This window comes from Capsicum annuum, chromosome 8 (genome assembly GCF_002878395.1).
Source record: "Capsicum annuum cultivar UCD-10X-F1 chromosome 8, UCD10Xv1.1, whole genome shotgun sequence".
In the NCBI taxonomy this organism is placed as follows: Eukaryota; Viridiplantae; Streptophyta; class Magnoliopsida; order Solanales; family Solanaceae; genus Capsicum; species Capsicum annuum.
The window spans coordinates 148,837,195-148,858,275 of record NC_061118.1 but is presented as its reverse complement, the minus strand read 5'-3'; the positions used below and the strand labels follow the sequence as shown (position 1 = coordinate 148,858,275).

Sequence of the window (21,081 nt, the reverse complement as noted above, 5' to 3'; positions counted from 1 at the left end):
GCATGGAGAAAACTCTGTTGGGAGCGCTACCCTCTGAATGGAGCTCTACCCGACGCGAATCTGAATTAGTCAGGCTCCAATGTGGGTTCCGAACACCGGATGAAGAACCAAAAAAAAAAGAAGTAGTGTTAGTTCAGGAGCCCAAATGGGCAGCCCAATCATGGAAGTCATATAGTCCACCCAAAGCCTGTGAACATGGGCTATACCTACATCAGTGTTTTAGAGTTCATAGTTTAAGACCTTCCTTGAAATTGAATTTACTAAAACTTACCTATATACACAAGTTAAAGTTACATAATTACATTAAATTTCAAATTGGTAAGTATTTACACAAATCCCAAAATAATTACAAAAACTCCCTTATTTGGTAACTCCTCTCTCCTTAATACTATACATCCAAAAAAAGCCGTATTTTCCTCCCTCTTTTTCTCTCCCATTACAAATCAGTTTATCCTCCATTATTCGATCCCTTTTTTCACGCCTAAAATCAAGCAATCATACTTAGAGTTTACCATTGTAAGTTTTAAAACATTAATTGAACTTATTGATTTCATTCACTAATTTTAAATTATTATTTTTAAACTTCACTAAATCAGAAAGTCATGGACTTGTTTAAGAAAACAAAGGCAAAAAAAATGGCGACGAATTATCAGAAGCTTCGAAAAATCTCAATTGGGTCATCATCATCAGCAGCAGAGCACAACGGGGTGAAACATGCCACGGAAAATGATTCTTGTGAACAGAGCACAACGACGTTTATTCAAACAATTGAATCAACGAAATCACTTACTCAATCTTCTGTAAGAATCTAAATCCTAATTATTTGATTATTTAATGTTTGTTTATATTATTCTATTTCTGAAAAGGAATGATCTTGCTCCGTTTTATATTTTTTTAATATACTCTTTCAAGGATCAAATTCTTTCAATATTCTTGGATCTAACTTTATATTTCAAAGATTCTATTTTATATGTTTCAGTATTTTGTCTAACTTGATGTTTGTTTTTTGTTGAAATTGGCCAACTTTGTGGTTGTAAAGATAACTGCAATTTGTACACCGAGGCTACTCAAAAGAATAAGTGATTTGCTACGATGGGAAGAAATTACTTGTCATCGCGTCCAAAGATGTAGATTTTATACATTATACATCACTTTATTTAACACATTTGTTTATAACGTAAGTTTTTGTATATATAAAAGAGGGTGTTTTTGTATTTAGTCGAATTATACAATTATAATCTGTGAATTTTGTATAAGGTTACATTATACATTCTGACAAATTTATAGATAAAGAATGTATAATGTTAATATTTTATATGTGTGGTGTAACATTATACATTCTTGAAGTTTTTGTTTGAAAGTATAGGATATAATATATCAGGCATTCTACTTTAGTTATTTTGGAAAACTAATGTATAATATAAGTCTAATGATATATATTTTCAATATGTTATACATTTGAAGTTCTTATTATATTGGTTGTGTTTTATGTTGTATTTTACAGTTAAAAAATCTTATTTTTGTATAATTTTTTACTATACCTTCTGTCAAACTAATAGGTCATACATGTTTAAAGTGAAAAATTTAGATGTGTAATATGAAATTATACATTACTGCAGTTTATTTTTAAAATGTATAAGTTGCCCTTATACTTATTCTAATGTATAATATAAGCCTGAAGATATATATTTTAATATATTATACATTAAAAGTCCTTATAAAATGCATTTTATGCTTTATGTGGTATTATACTGTTAGAAAGTCTTATTTTTATATAAATTTTCATTATACCTTCTGTCAAGATATATAGGTCATACATGTTTAAGGTGAAAAATTTAAATGTGTAGTATGACATTATACATTACTGCAGTTTATTTTTTAAATGTATAAGTTGCCCTCGTACATGTGAAATTGTTGTGTATTTTACTTCGATTTTTTTACGAACTTCGTCAATATTCAATTCCATCGCGATCGTAGCAATCAATTTCAAAAAGTTGTACTTTCCGAAATAATAATTGCATCACTTTTATAGAATTGATAAATGATTTTCAACTCCCAAATTCCGAAATGATACAACCATATGGGTATGTTTATATTTTTTTCTGAGAATTGAAGAAAGATGAAGACGTTTTTTTTCTTTTCAAAAACGTCATTAAAAATGAGGAAAACTAACAGTGATGTTTAAGAGTTTTTTTTTTAATTTATATTTCAGTTATTTTATTTAATCGTACAAAACATAATTATAGATAATTAATGGTTTTATTTAAGAGAATGAATATTTTATCTGATTACTCTTTTCATGAATGTAGGAGATTATGTTTTATCATCTTACCTTAAATATAAGATTAACTGTTTTATCATACAATCGAGTTATGTATGATGGACAATCGAATGTATGTGTATATTTACAAAATTCAAGAGAGAACTAAAAGAAATTTTATGTAATTAATTTCAATAGGTAGGAAATTTATGTTGAATTTATTTCAAAATTGGCACTACACTTGTTAGATAAAGACAATCCTTATCACACAAGTTGTTAACATTTAGGTAGTTCAAGGACGAAGTAAAATGTTCTTGTGGTAAAAAGTAAGTGAGTTTTTTACTATATTGTGTTCCAACGTGAATAAGAAAAAATATAATCCTAAAATCATTTATTATAATTTAGATAAATACTTGGGCGGTAAAATTGAGGGTCGGGGTGTCGACAGTAGGAACCGTGGCTACGAATGAATTTGAGAAAAAGTAATTAATGCAAAAGGTAAAATATGAAAAAAAAAATTATCTCTTCTTAATTAATGAAAAAAATACAAGTAAAATGAAAAATTAAATTAGGATATTTGAGACGGAGGGAGTATATACTAAAAATTCTTATTTTACACAATCTTAAAAGATCAAAACAGTCCATAATTACGTTTAGATGACCATTTTAGACCTATCTTTAAACAAAAAGGGCCATTTTTATCATTTTACCACTGCCCAACATGGTTATAATCTAAGTTATTTCAATTCTCCAAAATATTATTACATTCGTATTAAATTTTTTAAAAAATATATTATTTTTTAGAAAATACTACACGCGTTCGATAACATTTTGAAAAATCCGACCAACATAGTTTATAATTTGTGTAGGTTAAGGAGAATGGATAAGCTCAAAGCATTGGATGATGGGACCAACACCCAACTTTAGCTTAAATTAAAATAGAAAAACATGGACCAGTTTGTTTGGTAGGGTCCTGCAATTAAACCTTACACGTGACAAGTTTTAATCGGGGTGAAAATGCAATTAATGAAAAATGGGCAACGTTAAAATCAGAATCAAAAAAGGCGGCTGAATTTCATAATTACTTTGTATAGGTGCTCCAAGTTTTCTTAATTATACAATTTGACCTCAAAATAATTTGCTATTATGCCCCTGCATTCCCTATAGAATACAAATCGATTGACTGGATTCCTTAATTCACAGTTTCTATAAAATCAATCCCTTCCTGTTGATTTATGTGACGTAATATTAAAAAAGGGCACTATTTAATGTTGCAATTATATGTTTATATAATATCTTTGGATATAAATAGTACTCCGTAAATTATAATATCTATTATTAATGGTCTTAGAGATTTTATTTTTATAAAGATGGTTATTTATTATATTGCTAAAAAAAAGTTGTTATGTAACGTAAGGAATGAATTTACAAAGATTGTGTTGTTAAGTAATGGATATTGCCAATTATAGGTTAAAAAATATCATAAAGAAGTTAAATAAAATATAACAATCAGTTTCGAAAAGTTTAACTATTATGAAAAGATATTATTACATAAAGATTATAGAGATGTCTTGACTTGACAAATTTATAAAATATTTACAGAAAAATTTAGCTCACAATCGAGAGTAAATGAGAGAGAAAAAAATATGGAGAGATTCTATTATTTACGTTTATTTTGATTTTATTTTTATTTCCATTTTATAAGATTTTCTTCTTAATTATAATTTACTATTTTGTTTCTCTATTTTGGCTAGTTAAATTAATGATATGTTACTTAATTTGCAGATATTAATTAATATTTAAAATGTTGAAATAGTGTACTTCAGGAGTTAACAAAGAGCTTCCAACTGTCGTATACTAGTGCAATTATTATTATTCTTATTGTTATTTTCATTTTTATGGAAATATATTTTGATATTTTATTCAATATAAAAAAGAGATAGCGATATTTTTTCATCATTAAATTAAGACACCTAATTTCGTATTTTCACTTACGTTTTATTTATTTTATTTACACTGACCATTTATAAATATTTACATATTGCTCCTTCAAATTTATTATTTTACTTTGAAAGAAAACAGTAAATAAAATAAGTTGTCATCAACTCTTTTTATTGAAGTTTTGAGAATTTGGTTTTGGGGGAAAGGAAATATGAGATAGAAAATCAAAGTTTTATGGTGGAAGTTTAGATAGCTAATTCCGTTTGGACATATATGTTATTTGCAAATAATGAAATATTATCTCTAAATCGATTGTTTTATAATTTTATTCTTCCGATCTTCTACTTGATTAGGAAATTTAAAGTTAATAAACTGATTTAAAAAATATTTTATGTGGAATAACAGTTTTTCAGTCACAAAATTCAACTCAATTTGCAAGTTAAATCTATTTTCAAATATAATTTTAACTTCAAAATGTTATTTTTTAAAAAAAGTTATTGACGTGTTTATTTTTTATTAGAAGATTTTCTTTAGTATTCAAATAAATTGTTGGTTTATAGATCGTCGACTTTTAAATTTAAAAGTTATTGACACGTGCACTTCTTTTCTTGTTAAAGATTTTATAAATTTTATAATAAATAATCGGTTAAAGCTCATCGAATATCATTAATTTTTAGTGAAGAATAAATTTAAGCAATTGAAAATACACGTTATTGCAAATTGTGAAATAAAATTATTGATTCACTGATCATCAACTTTCAAATTGAAAAATGTATTGATACGAGCACTTCTTTTTCTTACAAAAATTTCGTTTAATTTTACATTAAATTATTAATTAATTAATGCTCGTTGAATAAAATTATTTTTTAACAGAGCTCAAATTTAAGCATTTGAACATACATGCTATTTGCAAATAATGAAACATTGTCCGTAAATAAGTGTTGTTTTACAACTTTCATTATTCAACTAAATTTAAAAAATTTAAAGCCAATAAACTAATTTGAAAGAGTATTTTATGTGGAATAATGATTTTTCATTCAAAATGTTTCTACTCTTTTTACAAGTCAATTTTATTTTTAAATGTTATTTTAAAAGATATTGACACATATGTTTCTTTTTTTTCTTAGAAGGTTTCTTTTAAAATGGAGATAAATTATTTGTTAATGCTCATTGAATAATTTAACTTTCAACTATTTCTAAACTTGAAGCATTTGGACATACGTGCTATTTCTGTGTTTTTGCAATTTGCAAATAATGAAATAATTTTGTAAGTTGGTGTTATTTTATAATTTTATCCTACCAGCTGTCAACTTAATTTAGAAAACTTAAAGCTAACAAACAGCTTTGAAGAGTATTTTATATCGAATAACATTTTTTCACTCACAAAACTTTTAACTCCTTTTACAAGTAGAAATTATTTTCAAATACAATTTTAACTTTCAAATATTATTTTTGAAAATTTATTGACACAAATATTCTTTTCATTTAGAAGATTTCTTTATATTGAAACAAATTGTTGGTTCACCGGCCGATTTTCAGATTTAAAATTTATCAACATATATATTTGTTTTTTTCTTTCAAAGATTTTTTTTAGTTTTACAATAAATTATCGGTTAACGCTCGTCGTCTAATATTGACTTTTAGTGTAACTTAAATTTCCTTAAATTTATTGACACGTATGCACTTTTTTCCTTAAAAAAAATATTTTAACATAGGAATAAGTTGTTAGTTCATCTACCGTCGATTTTCAAATTTAAAAATTGTTGATACATGTACTTCTTTCCCTTCTAGGATTTTTTTTTAATTTTGTAATAAATTGTAAACGCTCATCAAATACTACTAACTTAAAGCGGAACTAAAATTTAAGCATTTGAACGTACGTGTTTTTTCAAATAATAAAATAAAATTGTTGGTTCATCTATCATCATTTTTCAAATTAAAATGTTGTTGACATGTGTACTTTTTCTTACAAATCTATAGTTTTGCAATAAATTATCGATTAACGCTCGTCAAATAATAGTAACTTTTATCAATGCTAAAGTTTAAGTACTTGAACATACGTGCTGTCTACAAATAATAAAACATTATATGTAAATCAAACAATTTTATTCTTTCAGCCTCCAACTTAATTTAGAAAATTCAAAGCTAATTTAAAGAGTAATTTATGTGGAATGACAATTTTCACGCACAAAATTTCAATCTCTTTTTATAAGTAAAATATAATTTCAAATACAATTTTTACTTTCATTAAAAAAATATTGATACATATATTTCTTTTTCCTTAGTCTTGACACTGAGGTTTATTCAAAATAACCTGTCCACCTCACATTTGAAGTAGTGGTGCTAACTGTGTATATCCTACCTCTCTAAATTCTACTTTATGTGAATATACTGGATATACAATAATTTTGCTTTACAATTTTGTTCTTCCATCTTTCAACTTAAGTTAGAAAATAAAAGCTAATAAACTAATTTGAAGGTTATTTATGTAGAATCAACTTTTTACTCACAAAACTTCAATTTTTACAAGTAAAAAGATATTTATAAATTGAATTTTTACTTTCAAAAATTATTTTTTAAAAAAGTTATTGGCGCATATACTTCTTGACACATAGAATATTTCTTTAAGCATTGAAATGAATTGTTGGTTCATCGATCGCCAATTTTTAAATTAAGATGTTATTGGCCCGTGTATTTCTTTTCCTTATAAAGACTTCTTTTAGTCCTGCAATTAATTGTCGGCTAACGCTCGTCATATAATATTAATTTTTCACGATGCTAAAATTTAAGCATTACGACATATGCGCTATTTGCGTGCGATTTGCAAATAATGAAACATTATTTGTAAATCAATCTTACTTTATAATTTTATTCTTGCAGCTATTAATTTAATTTAAAAAATTTAAAGCCAATAAACAGATTTGAAGAGTATTTTATGTGGAACGACGAGTTTTACTCATAAAATTTTAACTCCTTTTACAAGTAAAATTTAGTTTCCAATATAATTTTCACTTTCAAATATAATTTTTGAATAGCTAGTGACACATATACAAGATTTTTTTATATCAAAATAAATTTTGGTTCACCGTCTGTCGTATTCAAATTTAAAATTTATCGACACGTGTATTTTTTTTTCTTTTATTTACATGTAACGCTCTTCTAATAACATAGACTTCTGACGTAACTGAAATTTAAGTATTTGAACATACATGTTATTTGAAAATAATAAAACATTATCTTCAATTATTTTTATAAATATACTAATTCATATCCAAATATAAATTTGACTTTCAAATATTCGTCTCTAAAACCTCAACTACAATTAATTGTTTTCTCAATTTCAACTAAATATTGTATAGTAGTAGTAGTATTTTAAGCACAAACTATTGCGGGTGACCAATATGAAAGGATATGAAAATGTAGGGACCAATTAGATAAAATTATAGTAATGAATACGTCACCAATGACACATTATGACCACAATTAAACTTTAATTCATCCATGTTTTTTTTTCGGAAAAAACAAATAAAATCGTAACTTATGTGTTATTACTTCATTTGCATTGCCCACTTTGTTTTTGCTTTTATGGCTTTGCACCTTCCTCTCTTCTTCTCTTCCTTTAATTTCCAATGCACAAACAAAAGTGAAACATCACTTCAACTCCTAACATTCTTTCTTACCCCTCTCTAAATCCCTTTACTTCTCTCCTTTTTTTTTTTTTTTTTTTTATTTTTCTTCTACAAGCTGTTAACGAAAATTTTTTTAGTTTTTTTTTTTTTTTTTTTTTTTCTTTGTGTGTGTGTTGATGGATTTTTTTTTTTTTTTGTGTTGTGTGATGTTTGATGATTTTGTTGATTTGTTTTGTTAGTTTTGAGTGTTGAATTTTGCATTTTTGAAGTTTTTTTAAAATTGGTTTTGTTGTGAATTCTTGTGAAATATGGTTCTTGATTTGGATTGTGGAGAGGTTTGTATGGAGATAGATAGATAGAGGGTAGATCAGAAAGTATGAGAAAATCAAATGGGTGTTTTTCATAAAGAAGTAAAGGTGAAATTTTTAATAGTAATCAGTACAAAAGATGGTGAGATTCTGCTTCATGTGTAAACTTTTAAATAAAATTGAAGGGAGCAGTTTTATGATGTTAATCAGTAGAAAAAATAATTAAAGTTTGGTTCATGGGTGATGGGATTGTTCTATTTATGTTTTCTACAGATGGAGTATAAAGTGTTAGTGATTTTTATGATTTGTTTCTGCAGAATTCCGAGGAATATTTTGTTAATCAGTTAGATTTTGATCATTGATTTTGGATTCAATTGGAGTAGTTGTTGTTTCAAGAATCTGCTAAATGGGGATATTTGAAGACATGGGCTTTTCTGGAAATTTTGATTTGCTGTCTGATCCTCTGGGATGTGGAGGAGATGTGGCACAAGAAGTTGAACATAAGTCGGTAGGGTTGATGGAGGAGGATGACTACAGTGATGAGGAGATGGATGTGGATGAGCTAGAGAGGAGGATGTGGAGGGATCGAATGCTCATGAGGCGTCTGAAAGAGAAGATCAAGAACAAAGAGGTAGGCGATGGAGCTAAGCAGCGCCAATCACAGGAGCAGGCTCGTAGAAAGAAGATGTCTCGTGCGCAAGATGGTATACTGAAGTATATGCTCAAGATGATGGAGGTTTGTAATGCTCAGGGTTTTGTTTACGGAATCATCCCTGAGAAAGGGAAGCCTGTGACTGGTGCATCTGACAATCTTCGTGCTTGGTGGAAGGAAAAGGTTAGATTTGATCGGAATGGCCCTGCTGCCATCGCCAAGTATCAGGCTGATAATCAGATTCCTGGGAGGGTTGAGGAATCGAGTGTGATTGTTTCGACTCCCCATACGTTACAAGAGCTGCAGGATACAACGTTGGGATCCCTTTTGTCTGCATTGATGCAGCACTGTGATCCTCCACAGAGGCGATTTCCCTTGGAGAAGGGGGTAGCTCCACCGTGGTGGCCTTCTGGTAAAGAGGACTGGTGGGGTCAGCTTGGTCTTCCAAATGATCAAATTCAACCTCCATACAAGAAGCCTCACGATCTGAAGAAAGCCTGGAAAGTTGGCGTTCTAACGGCAGTGATCAAACACATCTCTCCTGACATTGCTAAGATTCGCAAACTTGTTCGTCAGTCAAAGTGTCTGCAGGACAAGATGACAGCTAAGGAGAGTGCTACTTGGCTTGCTATTATCAATCAAGAAGAGGCTTTGGCTCGTAAGCTGTATCCTCATATCTATCCACAGGGCTCTTTAGCTGTTGGTAATGGTTCCGTTTTCATCAGCGATGCCAGTGATTATGACGTGGAAGGAGTGGAGGACGAGAGAAACAATGAAGTGGAATGTAAACCCCATGATATCAATCTCCAAACTGGAATTATGGTACCTAAAGATGGGATCTTGATGCCAGCTTTTGCTCCAGTGAAAGGAGAAATTATTGATCTAACTTCAGATTTTACCCAAAAGAGGAAGCAACCATATTTTGAGGAGTCTGTCGATCAAAAGATATATACTTGTGAGTACCTTCACTGCCCATACAACAATTACCAAGCTGGATTCCATGACAGGACTACGAGAAATAACCACCAAATTATTTGTCCATTCCGGTTCAATTCTGCTCAAACACTCGGTACGCCAAACTATCAGATCAACAATGAGAATAATAGGGGTTTTCCTGCTCAAATAGCTCCTCCCAAGACTGCTGTCTCGTCAGTCACAGCTTCCTCGTCGATGAGTTTCTCCGGGCTTCGACTCCCTGAAGATGATCATAGGATGATATCAGACCTCATAACATCTTACGACAGCAACTTCCAGCACAATGGTAGCATCTGTTCTGGGAATTCTGAGATCCTAGTGAATCAAAACATGCAGCAGCAACAATCAGTTGAAGTTCCTATGGATGACAACTTCAACCTGGGGCATATGGAGACAGCAGCTCAAGGAAACAGCATGCCTGTGAATTCTGCTTATCGTTCGACACAGTTTCAATATGATCAATGCAAATTGCCCTTTGATGCCCCGCTCACTGGAAACTTGAACGATATTACTGATTTCAGATTTGGTTCGCCTTTCAACTTGGGAGGAAACGATTATTCCATGGATGAGCTGACAAAGCAAGATATATCCACATGGTACCTCTGAACTAGCATTAAAGTGTGTTGTTCTCTCTATATGAAGGCTTGATAGGTTGTATATATTTAGATAAGTGATCAAATGTTCTGTCCTTTATATACCGGTATTGTAGTTTCTTTGCGACTTTGTTTATGTTTTGATGGTTGTAACTTACAACTTGTAAGTGCCAAACACAGTACTATCCTTATGCAATTATGTTTTGAACTCTTATTTACGGCATCTGATCACGCGATGGGAACCAGTTCATGATTGATAATCGGTCTTTCTTTTGGGGGTTCCATGGTGGCTGGCGATTTAGGTTTAATGTCCCTTTCTCCATTAGTCCTGAAGTTTCTTCATGGTGTTTGACATGCAATTGACTAGAGTCCAGCTATGAAGAAGTTTGGTGAGATGTATGGAATTTCGAGTTTGCATTCATTCGAGCGCTAGTAATCTTTTCACTTTTAACTAGAAAGTATCGAGTTCGAGCACTCCTACCCAAGAAACTCATCCTTTTAGTGCAAGTGGTGTGTGAATGTTTTTCTAACGAATCGCATGCCCCTCGTACATATAATAATTGTAATGTTTTGGTTGCTATAGGTCAAATCTAAGTGTCATTCTTTGTAAATGTGCATGTGACAAAACAGTGTGGAGTTCAAAATTTCACGAGTATAGTTGAAAATAAAAATAAAAAGCACCTATCTACTCATTATCGGTCTACATTTATTTGAGCTCCTACTAGTCTCTACTACATTCAATGAATTGTTCGTGTAATTAAATCGACCAATTATTAATGGAATTACTTGAAGTTTTTTCACACACTATTCATCTAGTCAATAGCTCAAAATCACTACAAGCTAAAGTGATGCTAGGAACATTTATAGCTAAATATAAATAAAGAAAAAGAAATTTGTTAAACACAGTATATTCCTGAGATATGTGCTTTTAAGATAAACTATTTAAAGATCTCTTACTGTTTACTTTTGAATGATTCTTTTCACTATAATGATTGTTTATTGAGAATATAAATCCAAGACAAAGACATGTGCTTCTAGAAGTGTTTTTTTTTCATTTGTACAATTTCTTTTGGGGTTATATAATTCTTTTACGGCCTATTTGGATGGTGGTTTATCGTTTCATAATGTATGGTACAGTATGGTTTGTATCATATTTGGATGGACTGTATTTTTCACTGTGGTTTAATAATAGTTTTTTTGTTTGGATTGATGGTATGGTATTGTATGTTAACAGATAATTTTACTAAAATACCCTTACTTGTTATAAATTTTCAATGAGGGTATTGATGACGTCATTTTCTCTGTCAGCTATGTTGAGCTCATCGACCTACCTCCTTCTTCCACTTCCCACCGTTCCCGTCGTAGTCGGCCTCGTAAAATACCTATACCTATATCTATTCTGCCCGAAAATTCTAACCCCGAGAATGGAAAAATCCTAAAAGGCATCAATGGGGTAACAACGTCTGTTATTTCTTCTGAGAATACTACTGTGTTGAACGCTAAGGTGATGCCGGAGATGGATGCTGTAGTGAAGAAGAGTAACCATATTATATCACCATTTTTAGAAAATCATGAAAACAAACATGAGAAGTAACCATACCATACCATATCATGGCAAACTACAGTCCAAACAGGCTGTTAGGGGTGGACCAGAAAAGCAGTCAAATTACGTGTGTGATGGTTTACTTTGAAAATGAAATGCAAACTTATTGTCGAGAATTGTAATTACTCTTAAATTACAAGCACGCTTTCCTCCATGACCAATTCAAAATTAGGTACATACTCCATCCATTTTATTTTGATCGGTCATGTCGACTTGACATTTTTTTTAAAAAAATATTTATTAATATATATATTTTTTCTAAAGTGAGTAATTATTTAATGATATGAGTATTTTTTTATTATATATATGTATATTTAATTTATTAAGATGAATTAATAAAATAAAATTTATTTTAAATATAAAGATCAAATAAAATAAAACGGAGAAGGTATGTCATAGACTTGCTTGTTTTGACAATAAGTTTTACTTGTTGAATTCAAAGCTTATTGGTACCATTCGTGCATCATGTCACCTTCAACATTCATTGTGTTTGGTTGGTTCCTTTGAGGAGAGAGACGCTATAGGAAATAAATAAAAGAGTTTAACTTCTATACAATTACATTAAATATACTAGTTTATATTAAATTAATATTATAATAATAATTAAATTATAAGATCTATTTATTTATTCATTTAAAAAGTTTTTTTTAAAATAATTATTTAAGTCTCAATTTTAGCGACACAATGCTTAAATGATCATAATAATTAATTAGGAGTGACATAATAAAATCACCATTGAAACAGCGAAACAGACATATCTTAAATGACTTATATTAACTAATTAGAAGTGATAAGATTTATTTATTTATTCATTTCAGAAAGATTTTATTTTTCTTTTTTCTTTTTAAAGAAAATAATTACTCAAGTCTCAATTTAAGTGACATAATGCTTAAATGGTCATAATATTAGGAGTGACATAGTAAAGTCACGATTGCAACAGTGAAGCAAACATGTCTTAGATGACATATAATACCTAGTTAGAAATGATATAACAAAATTACTATACAAAAATACTTGTGGAAAAAAATTAAATGGGCCTCATATAAAACGTCAAGTAAATTTAACACTAAATATTATTAATTTTTTAATACTTATATGACTTTATAATAATTTTTTAATATTAATTTTTAGCATTTAGATGACTTATAATAATTAATTGTGGGTGATATAGTCAAATTATGGGTGAAATAGCTGAAGCAGACATGTCATAAATATCTATTTTACTTTTTTTAATTATTAAATATAATTAATTTTCTAATACATAAATAACTTATAATAATTAATTAGAGATAATATAATAAAATCACAAAAAAAGCAGCTGATGAAGCAGGCAGGAGAAGCAAACATATTAAAAGAGAGCCGGGTGCTTCTCCTCCCCATTCCCTCTTATTAGCAAGTAATTATAAAAAATATTTTATCATATCATGAAAATTATTACAAGGTGTCTTAATCAAATAGTGCTATTTAATTTATGTTCACTTTTAAAAATGGTTAAATTTATATAAAAATGACTAAATTCGGTCACATACATATGGCTGAAGTTGAGGTAAAAACAAATAAACTTTAATTATATGTGTATCGATTTTACTCAAACGTGATTTTAGCTCACAAGTTATTCTAAAATAATAAACTTACAATTTCTATACACTATAAATATGCCTTAACTAATGATCCCAAAATTGAATATTTGTATAATCAATCCTGCCTACCTATAAAAGAGTATTACTTATTTCCTTTTTGTCCCAAGTCAATTATTAAGTTAATGTCTTCGATTTTATTATGGAGTTTTAGGTACCAAATTCCCAAGAAAAATCTACACACACAACGTTTCGTTAATTTTAAAACGAAATATTCCTTTTTGACTAGAATAGTGCTTATTTTAAGTACTTGAAATTGCCACAAGAATAAGGACATAAAACCAATAAATGGTACTTAGGAGAATAAATATAAGAAAAATTATACGGGTCACACTGTTTAACAAACTAGTTGCCTTGAATTATTTTTTTTCGACTTTTGTACTTTCTTAACCAATCATTTACAGGTTTTAAAGAAAATCAGAATTCTACCTATGTTGCTCGAACTTTTCAAAAATGTCAATGGGTGCTAGTCGGATCCTGCCAACACGAGTACGACAATATTTTTTGAGAGTCTGAAGCAACTTAGAATTCTAGAGCCAACAACTAGGAAAAGAAACAAAATGTTTGAGGAAAAGGTGTAGTTACTAGATTACTGTAGTTGAGTGGCTCATAAGAGCAAATTCCCAATTCAAAAATGATTTTCTTACCTCTTCCAGCATCTGACTACATATATTGGCAATACAAATTAAAACAAGAACAGAAGTAAACATAATTAAAGAGCTAATCTTCTTCTAACTCGTTTCAGTTTCTTGCTCTTGCTCTTCTTCATCTTCCTGCTCATCTCTATCCATCTCTTCATCACTTTCTTGTTCATTCTCTTCTTCATTTTCCGATTTTTTTGCGTTGACATTACCTGAAAGCATCAAGAATGGCACTTCAGGATAGATTGAAGTAATGTCGCAAGAATTCTGAAAGATTCTGTAGTTGGCAGGGCTTATAAACTAATCGGCAACCAATTAACCGAGATGATTTCAACTATAAGCAATTCGCAAAGATATAAAGAGAGTATTGGGGCCCGTGTAAACATGAAGATTATCAGGCAGTTGGTATTCCAGGTCTATATGGCTAGTGTATAAAAATCTATCCACGCCCATCAAAGAAGCGCCAATTCTCCCTGCTCCATACTATCCACTCACCTCCAATTTACCCAGTAAAAGAATTCACGTAAGAAAGGGGTTTATAGAGAAAAATACCGTATTCATTGAAAAGGACGTCACCAGCACAGAGACCCTGTTCAATCTTGACTAGTTGAAGAGTCATTCTAGGTCCAATCTCTTGAAGTTTGACAGCACTTTTCGTAGAAGCTCGGTTAACTCTTCCAATATCAGATGACAGATTTACAGTCGCTGCCTCGTCATCCGCTTCACTTTCAGATCCATAACCAGCCCTTCATTGACAAAGCAGAGAAAGACGAATGAAAATTAAGAGAAGTACAACACTAACAGAAGACGCATTTCACATAACTAGGAAGGAAAATGTCAAACCATTCAGTCTAACAGCTTAATTTTCCCACAGTGACTGAAAATGGAATTTGCCAAATTACCAAGACATGCAAAGCAAAAGCCAGAATAGCATAAATGGAAGCATATAACCACATCTACATCAGTTACATACTTGTCTCTAGTACCACGACATCCTTGGCCAAAGGAAAAAGTTCTGAGATAATAAAAGGGTCATTTTGTTAGGTTGCCATATAAAATTTTCTTAAGGACATATTGCTGATTGGTTTTTACCTTTGTGACATGATCATTTGTAGCTTTCAACATGGTCCCTGAAATTCAAATTTGGGTTATTCATTACTATGTTTCTTTAGTTTTCAACCTGTGTAACTATGGGTGATGTACTTGAGCAGATTATGTAGACGGCCTAAGCGTTAGCTTGCATGTATTTTCCTGTTCATTTCTATTTCGGTAATTTGCTTCCAGACACAATTGAGTACGAATGAGTATTATAGATCATCACATACCCAGTAGACAACTAATGTTTTATCCACAAGTAAGAGATTCAGATTTTAGAGAAAAAAAATGTCCACATTCCACCACAAATATGTTTGTCAATCAACACGGCCACCTATGGCTATGAATAAGGTTCATTAGAGCTTTGATCTCATATACGATCCTCATTTGAACCTCTTTCTGCTTCATAAGAAGATAACTTTACTGTATTTAACACCATTAAAAAGTCATTTATCTTTAGCACATAAGGCAGGCTTAGTTTATACTAATCCAGCATTGAATTATTCTCGATTACACTGATATATCATACAAAAGGTTGAATGGTTCCATACTTATTCTGTTGCTTATTTTTTTTTTTTTTTTGAGGGAAGGACCATCATTAATGAACACCCCAAGTTCAAAACAGTAGCACATTGAAAAGAAAATAGTATATGTAAAGCAAACTTTAGCAAATAGTAGGAATCTGATAAATTTTTGTCCCACTCCACTCAATCTATAATCCTAGATTATGATTTAGAGCTTTTTCCTTTTTTCTCCAAAGCAAATAAGAGTTCTAGAAAAACAAACAAGAATTATTACAGTAGAAATCTGCTAAAATAATCCTTTTTCCTATGATTTTTCCGATTTCAAAATCTTGGTGTGTCTTTTCTCAAGACAAATATATGACATATATAATGCCTAATAAAGTAGAAGACGACCAAAATTATCATAAAAGTTTGCCACCAAACTTCATAAATAAGCGCCAGAATAAAAGTGTGGTGCATGACCCAGTTCTCAGAAGGCCAGATCTCTCATAATCAAGGATGAAAATTTTAAAAACATATATATTAAGAGAAAGAGCAAAAAAGAGAATCAGAAATTAAGAGATAAAATGGCCTAAGTAAGAGGAACAAAGCCAAAGGTCACTTAAAAGAGAGCACAAAGAATGAAGATGGGCAGAGAAATAAAGAAGAAGAAAAATTACCAGTTTTTTTTTTTTTTTTTTTTTTAAAAGAAATAAAGAAGAAGTGATCAGGACGGTAATTCAGTGATCAAAACAGAGAAATGATTTTGCTCTCGACACAAGCAGAACAGGCAATTGCATTAAGGAAACAATGGATATTTTTTCAGCACATTATTTAGAGGTGCAAAAAATGAAGGGAATACATCCAAAAGGTTACATTGTTTTCATCAGCAAAACAAATTATGAAACCCCTGATGTGCAACACACAAATGTCAAAAGTATGGAAATAAAATTCAATGATCAGCTTATCCTCATGGTAGGTAAGCTTATTGACCATGTGCTGCATGCTTATCATAACTAATGGATATGTGTGCAAGTGTAAGGAAAGTGAGTGACAGGTGGGAGATAGAATAGACTAGGGGTTTTAGACTGATACGGCGGTATGGGATTCATCTAAGGATACACTTGGGTAGTAATCCAAATAGTAAGAGGATTTGGGAAGATAGTACCGGTTAGGGTAATGGGGAAGATGTAAGAATAGAATTTCGGCAATAATTCAGCGATGTCAGTTCCACATAACCTGATTCCAGAAGGATAACAAGCGCAGACAGCTATATAAAGGGCAACCGGTGCACTAAAGCTCCTGCTATGCGCAGGGTCCGAGAAAGGGCCCGGCCACAAGGATCTATTGTACGCAGCCTTACCTTGCATTTCTACAAGAGGTTGTTTCCAAGGCTTGAACCCGTGACCTGAAGGTCACACTGCATCAACTTTAAACCATACAGCTAGACTAACTCTAAACCAGCCTTCGGCTGATAAGAAAATAGAAAGGTCAAATTCACTTTGGTTATCAAAAAAAAAAAGTCTAATTCACTTTGAAAAAAATGATAACAAATCAATCAGATTAATGTAGGAAAACCTATGATGCTCGGACTCTTCAGAAATGTCAACGGGTGTGTGACGGATTCTTCAAAAATAGCGTCTATTTGGGAGAATCCAACACGGGTGCGGCATTGAAAGTGAAGATTCCGCACAACTTAGAGGAAAACTATAATCACATAGAATGCAATCAAAAAGCCATAGCAGCACTGAGAGACATAGACACGTACTTAGTCAAGAAGTCACTAACATCTTGAAGACTTCTTAGATCAGGCACTTGATGGTTTTGCACAAATTTCCTGATCCGGCGAGAAACGCCCACTGGCTGTAATCTGATAGAATAATGCCGGAAATCAATAAGCTTTGTTTCTTTGTCGTAATTAAGCAATACTATCCTTTGGCATGAAGACAGTTTGACCTGCAATGTGTAACAATTTTTTGTTAAAAGTTGGTGAAACAAATTGTGGTTAGTATAGAAATTTATGCATGGTTCTCACTCACAGTATTTATGTCAATGGCAGGAAAAATGGTCTGGAATATATTTGTAGTGAGTTTTAGATGTTGTTCCCCTGTCCCAAAACCAGATAGCACAATCTGCAAGAGAAAATAGATAATGTTAATACAAGACAACCTACTTTATAAATGCCAACATCCCACATCTCGATGGGATTGTGCCACAAGATGCATGATGTGCTTCTAGATGTTGAGACAATTTAGTATGTTCTAATAGGTGCATCTACATGTCAGGAGAAGTGAAATTGTCATCTAAGATTAAGCAGAAGAGATTACCAACGGTGGGGTTTTGAAAAGTTCCAGAGGGCATCTTGGACGGAGTTGAGATTGAGCAATGTCAGCAGCCAGCGAATACTTATGTATCTTAAACGTTAAAGTTGGACCGTGCTTCATTAGGGCAACCCTCAAGTATGGTGCAGAGTCAGTTTTTGATAATATTAGGAAATGTGTGACATGCATACCACTAGCAAGAGTCACGAAATCTCTGAGAATATTTCGTTTCGTTTCCTGAGATTAAATTGAGGAAACAGTATTTGGTCAAAGATATGAAAAATGCCGACAAGAGATGTACTTTGTAATTTGCAGAACCACATAGGTACAGATAAATATATAGCAGAAAATATATTCCAGCATCTAGCTTATTTCAGAAGATAGAATCAGGCATTGCTGCTAAAAGCTACAGAGCTCATAACTCGAGGAAACAAAAAGAAGCCGAATTTGCAGAAAAGATCTGTGCTGCCAATGAACGTACCATTTTAATTGGTCATTTCCAATTTTCTTTCAAATAGTAACAATTTAGCAGCCAAGTGAATACAAGGCATAATGACTAGTCCACAAGGTAAATGGAAAAAGTCAATATATTGTACTAGTAACAAAATACCCCTCCCCCTTTCCAGATTATACAAGCTTCTACTTGACTCTCTCTGCAATGTCCAAAGAAATTGAAGAGAAATCATCTCTTCGCAAGTTCACAGATCACAGTGCAGAAGAATTAAACCATGCAATACTGCATGGGCAAAGAAAATGTCCTGCTCTGGTGGTTTTGGTATAACTCTATGATGAAATTCGTTCCTCTCCATTCCAAACAGACTTGTAGAATGATGGGACTGAGAACACCCCACTAGATTGCATTTGCATTTCCATGACATATATTGGCAACATACCTATATTGTTGTGATTCCCTATAATTTAAACTACTTCTTAACTTCAGGTCCCAAAAGTAATTGCTCACATTCTTCCTGAACATCTAGCCATCATATTCAGTTTTTTCTTCCCTTTTGTTTAGTGGATAAGTGAGATTCTTGTTTTCTTTCCCAAAACATAAATTCAATTTCTGTTGTCTCACTCTGGTACTTGTGGATTGTATTTATTAGTTTGCATCTTAGCAACTGGTTTTTTGTTATTTTTGCGGAAGGTAGGAGGAGTTGTAGAAGCTTCTCATAGAGTTAACTTTCACATTTTATGGGGTTCTGTACACAGGGGCGGATCCAGGATTTGAAGGTTGTGGGTGCTCACTTCCTTTCGGAAAAAAAAAAGTGTGTTGCGATAAGGAATCGAATCCATGCCACTTCAGACATCAAGGTCCTTAAGTTCCACACCAAAGCCAAAGCACCCCAGAACCACTTTTGTACATGGGTGCTTAACAATACATCATAACCGATTTTACTGTATTTTTTATATAAGTATATAAAAATTTTACCGGGTCAGTGGGTGCTCAAGCATCCGGCGAGGACTACATGCATCCGCCCCTGTCTGCAGTTCATTACATATTAGAGGATTTGTGTTGTTTCTTTGCAAGGGTGGGCTAGGTGTACTCATAAAATGTTACGCTGTTAGCCCTATGGATCAAGTCCCAATTGAGAAGAAGCTTGACAAATATCCATTGCAAGAGGCCTTGATCGTGTTGGCAGCTTTATATAAATGAGTAAAAAAGTCAAGACTGTCAAAGCAAACACGAATAAACACGGTATGTAAAGGCGGGTTTACCTTGAGCTTGAGAGCCGTATAAGGAAGCATCAATTTCCTCAAGTCCATTTGCAACTGTTTGAGAGGACCAGGAAGCTTCCCCCTTGAAAACACGAAGCTCTTTGGAATCTTGTCGCCAGTAACATGGTCGACCGTTGGCGCCTTCCCCCCAATTGGCTTGACAAACGGCTTCCTGCTCTTCTGATTAAATCAATATTGAAGAATTCAGCTCAACAATAATTCATATAAAGAAACACACATATCTCCCGCTATGCACGGGGGAATAGAATAGAAGAAGCAGAACAACTTACATTCCTAAAACGACCCATATTCTACCAATATGCTGAGCACTCCAAAGTTTGCAGATAGCCAACTTCTATCAATTTTAGGGATTTGCAGAAATCCCCAAATATATGATTTTGAAATCAATGGAGAAGAAAAGAGACAAAACTTTACATTAAACCCTAGCTGTCAAACGACTGCTCTTTTTTTTTTCTTTTTCTTTTTCTTTTTCTTTTTCTTCATCTACGTTAATTTGTATAATTACTACTTACTCCCTCCTCAACCGTTGAGGTTGTGAGGTAAGATGGCAGAAATTATTTTTACAAAATATGAGTAGTAATTTTGAAACTTGTAACTTATATAATAAGTCTTATGATTATGAAGAGCAAACTTATAAATTCAAATTTAAATAATTTTTAAGAACATAAATAAAATATTATCTTAGAAGAATTTAAAAAAATAAACAACATAAATTGTGGCAAAGGGAGTTACATAATTTGGGTATTGGGATAGAGGGAGCATCACAATGTAAAATGGAGGATTTGGGTATTGATATAAAAGAATTGTTATTCTTAGGACAAAAATAACAATATAATCTCAGTGTAAGTTAAAATTCATTCTAACATTAATACGAGATTAGTTATTCCTTATCTCTCGTACCAAACAACCAGAATAATAATCAGAAATAGTGTGTTGAGCATGCATATGCACACAGAGACACCGGCTCTATTACCCACTTTGAGCTTTCTTCTGCACACCTAATTTGAAATTTCGATGCGACTTATGATTTGATTGAGTTTGTGATAGCTCGACTAACTACCAAATATAGTATGCTTAATTTAAAAACTTGTGATACATTATATCGATTTATTCTATATTAGTGTATCAATATGATACATCTCTAAACGAATAAACAAATAAAACTTAAGCTCTCGCTATATATATA

The 21,081-nt window shown here is 31.6% G+C and overlaps 2 protein-coding genes across 2 annotated transcripts; one reads left to right on the top strand and one right to left on the bottom strand.

Moving 5' to 3' along the window:
* The first annotated feature begins 7,720 nt into the window (after positions 1 to 7,720).
* On the top strand, positions 7,721 to 10,572 carry LOC107839377 (ETHYLENE INSENSITIVE 3-like 1 protein). Its single transcript, XM_047394550.1, has 2 exons — positions 7,721 to 8,280; positions 8,456 to 10,572. Exon 2 carries the CDS (start codon positions 8,545 to 8,547, stop codon positions 10,369 to 10,371), a length of 1,827 nt encoding a protein of 608 aa, XP_047250506.1. The 5' UTR covers positions 7,721 to 8,280; positions 8,456 to 8,544; the 3' UTR covers positions 10,372 to 10,572.
* Positions 10,573 to 14,161: 3,589 nt separating this feature from the next.
* LOC107839376 (peter Pan-like protein) lies at positions 14,162 to 20,634 on the bottom strand. Its single transcript, XM_016682831.2, has 7 exons — positions 20,165 to 20,634; positions 19,875 to 20,054; positions 18,165 to 18,395; positions 17,877 to 17,969; positions 17,606 to 17,793; positions 14,792 to 14,985; positions 14,162 to 14,451 (listed from the first exon to the last, which is right to left on the bottom strand). The coding sequence occupies exons 1-7, from the start codon at positions 20,180 to 20,182 to the stop codon at positions 14,330 to 14,332; spliced, it is 1,026 nt and encodes a 341-aa protein (XP_016538317.1). The 5' UTR covers positions 20,183 to 20,634; the 3' UTR covers positions 14,162 to 14,329.
* Positions 20,635 to 21,081: the final 447 nt, after the last annotated feature.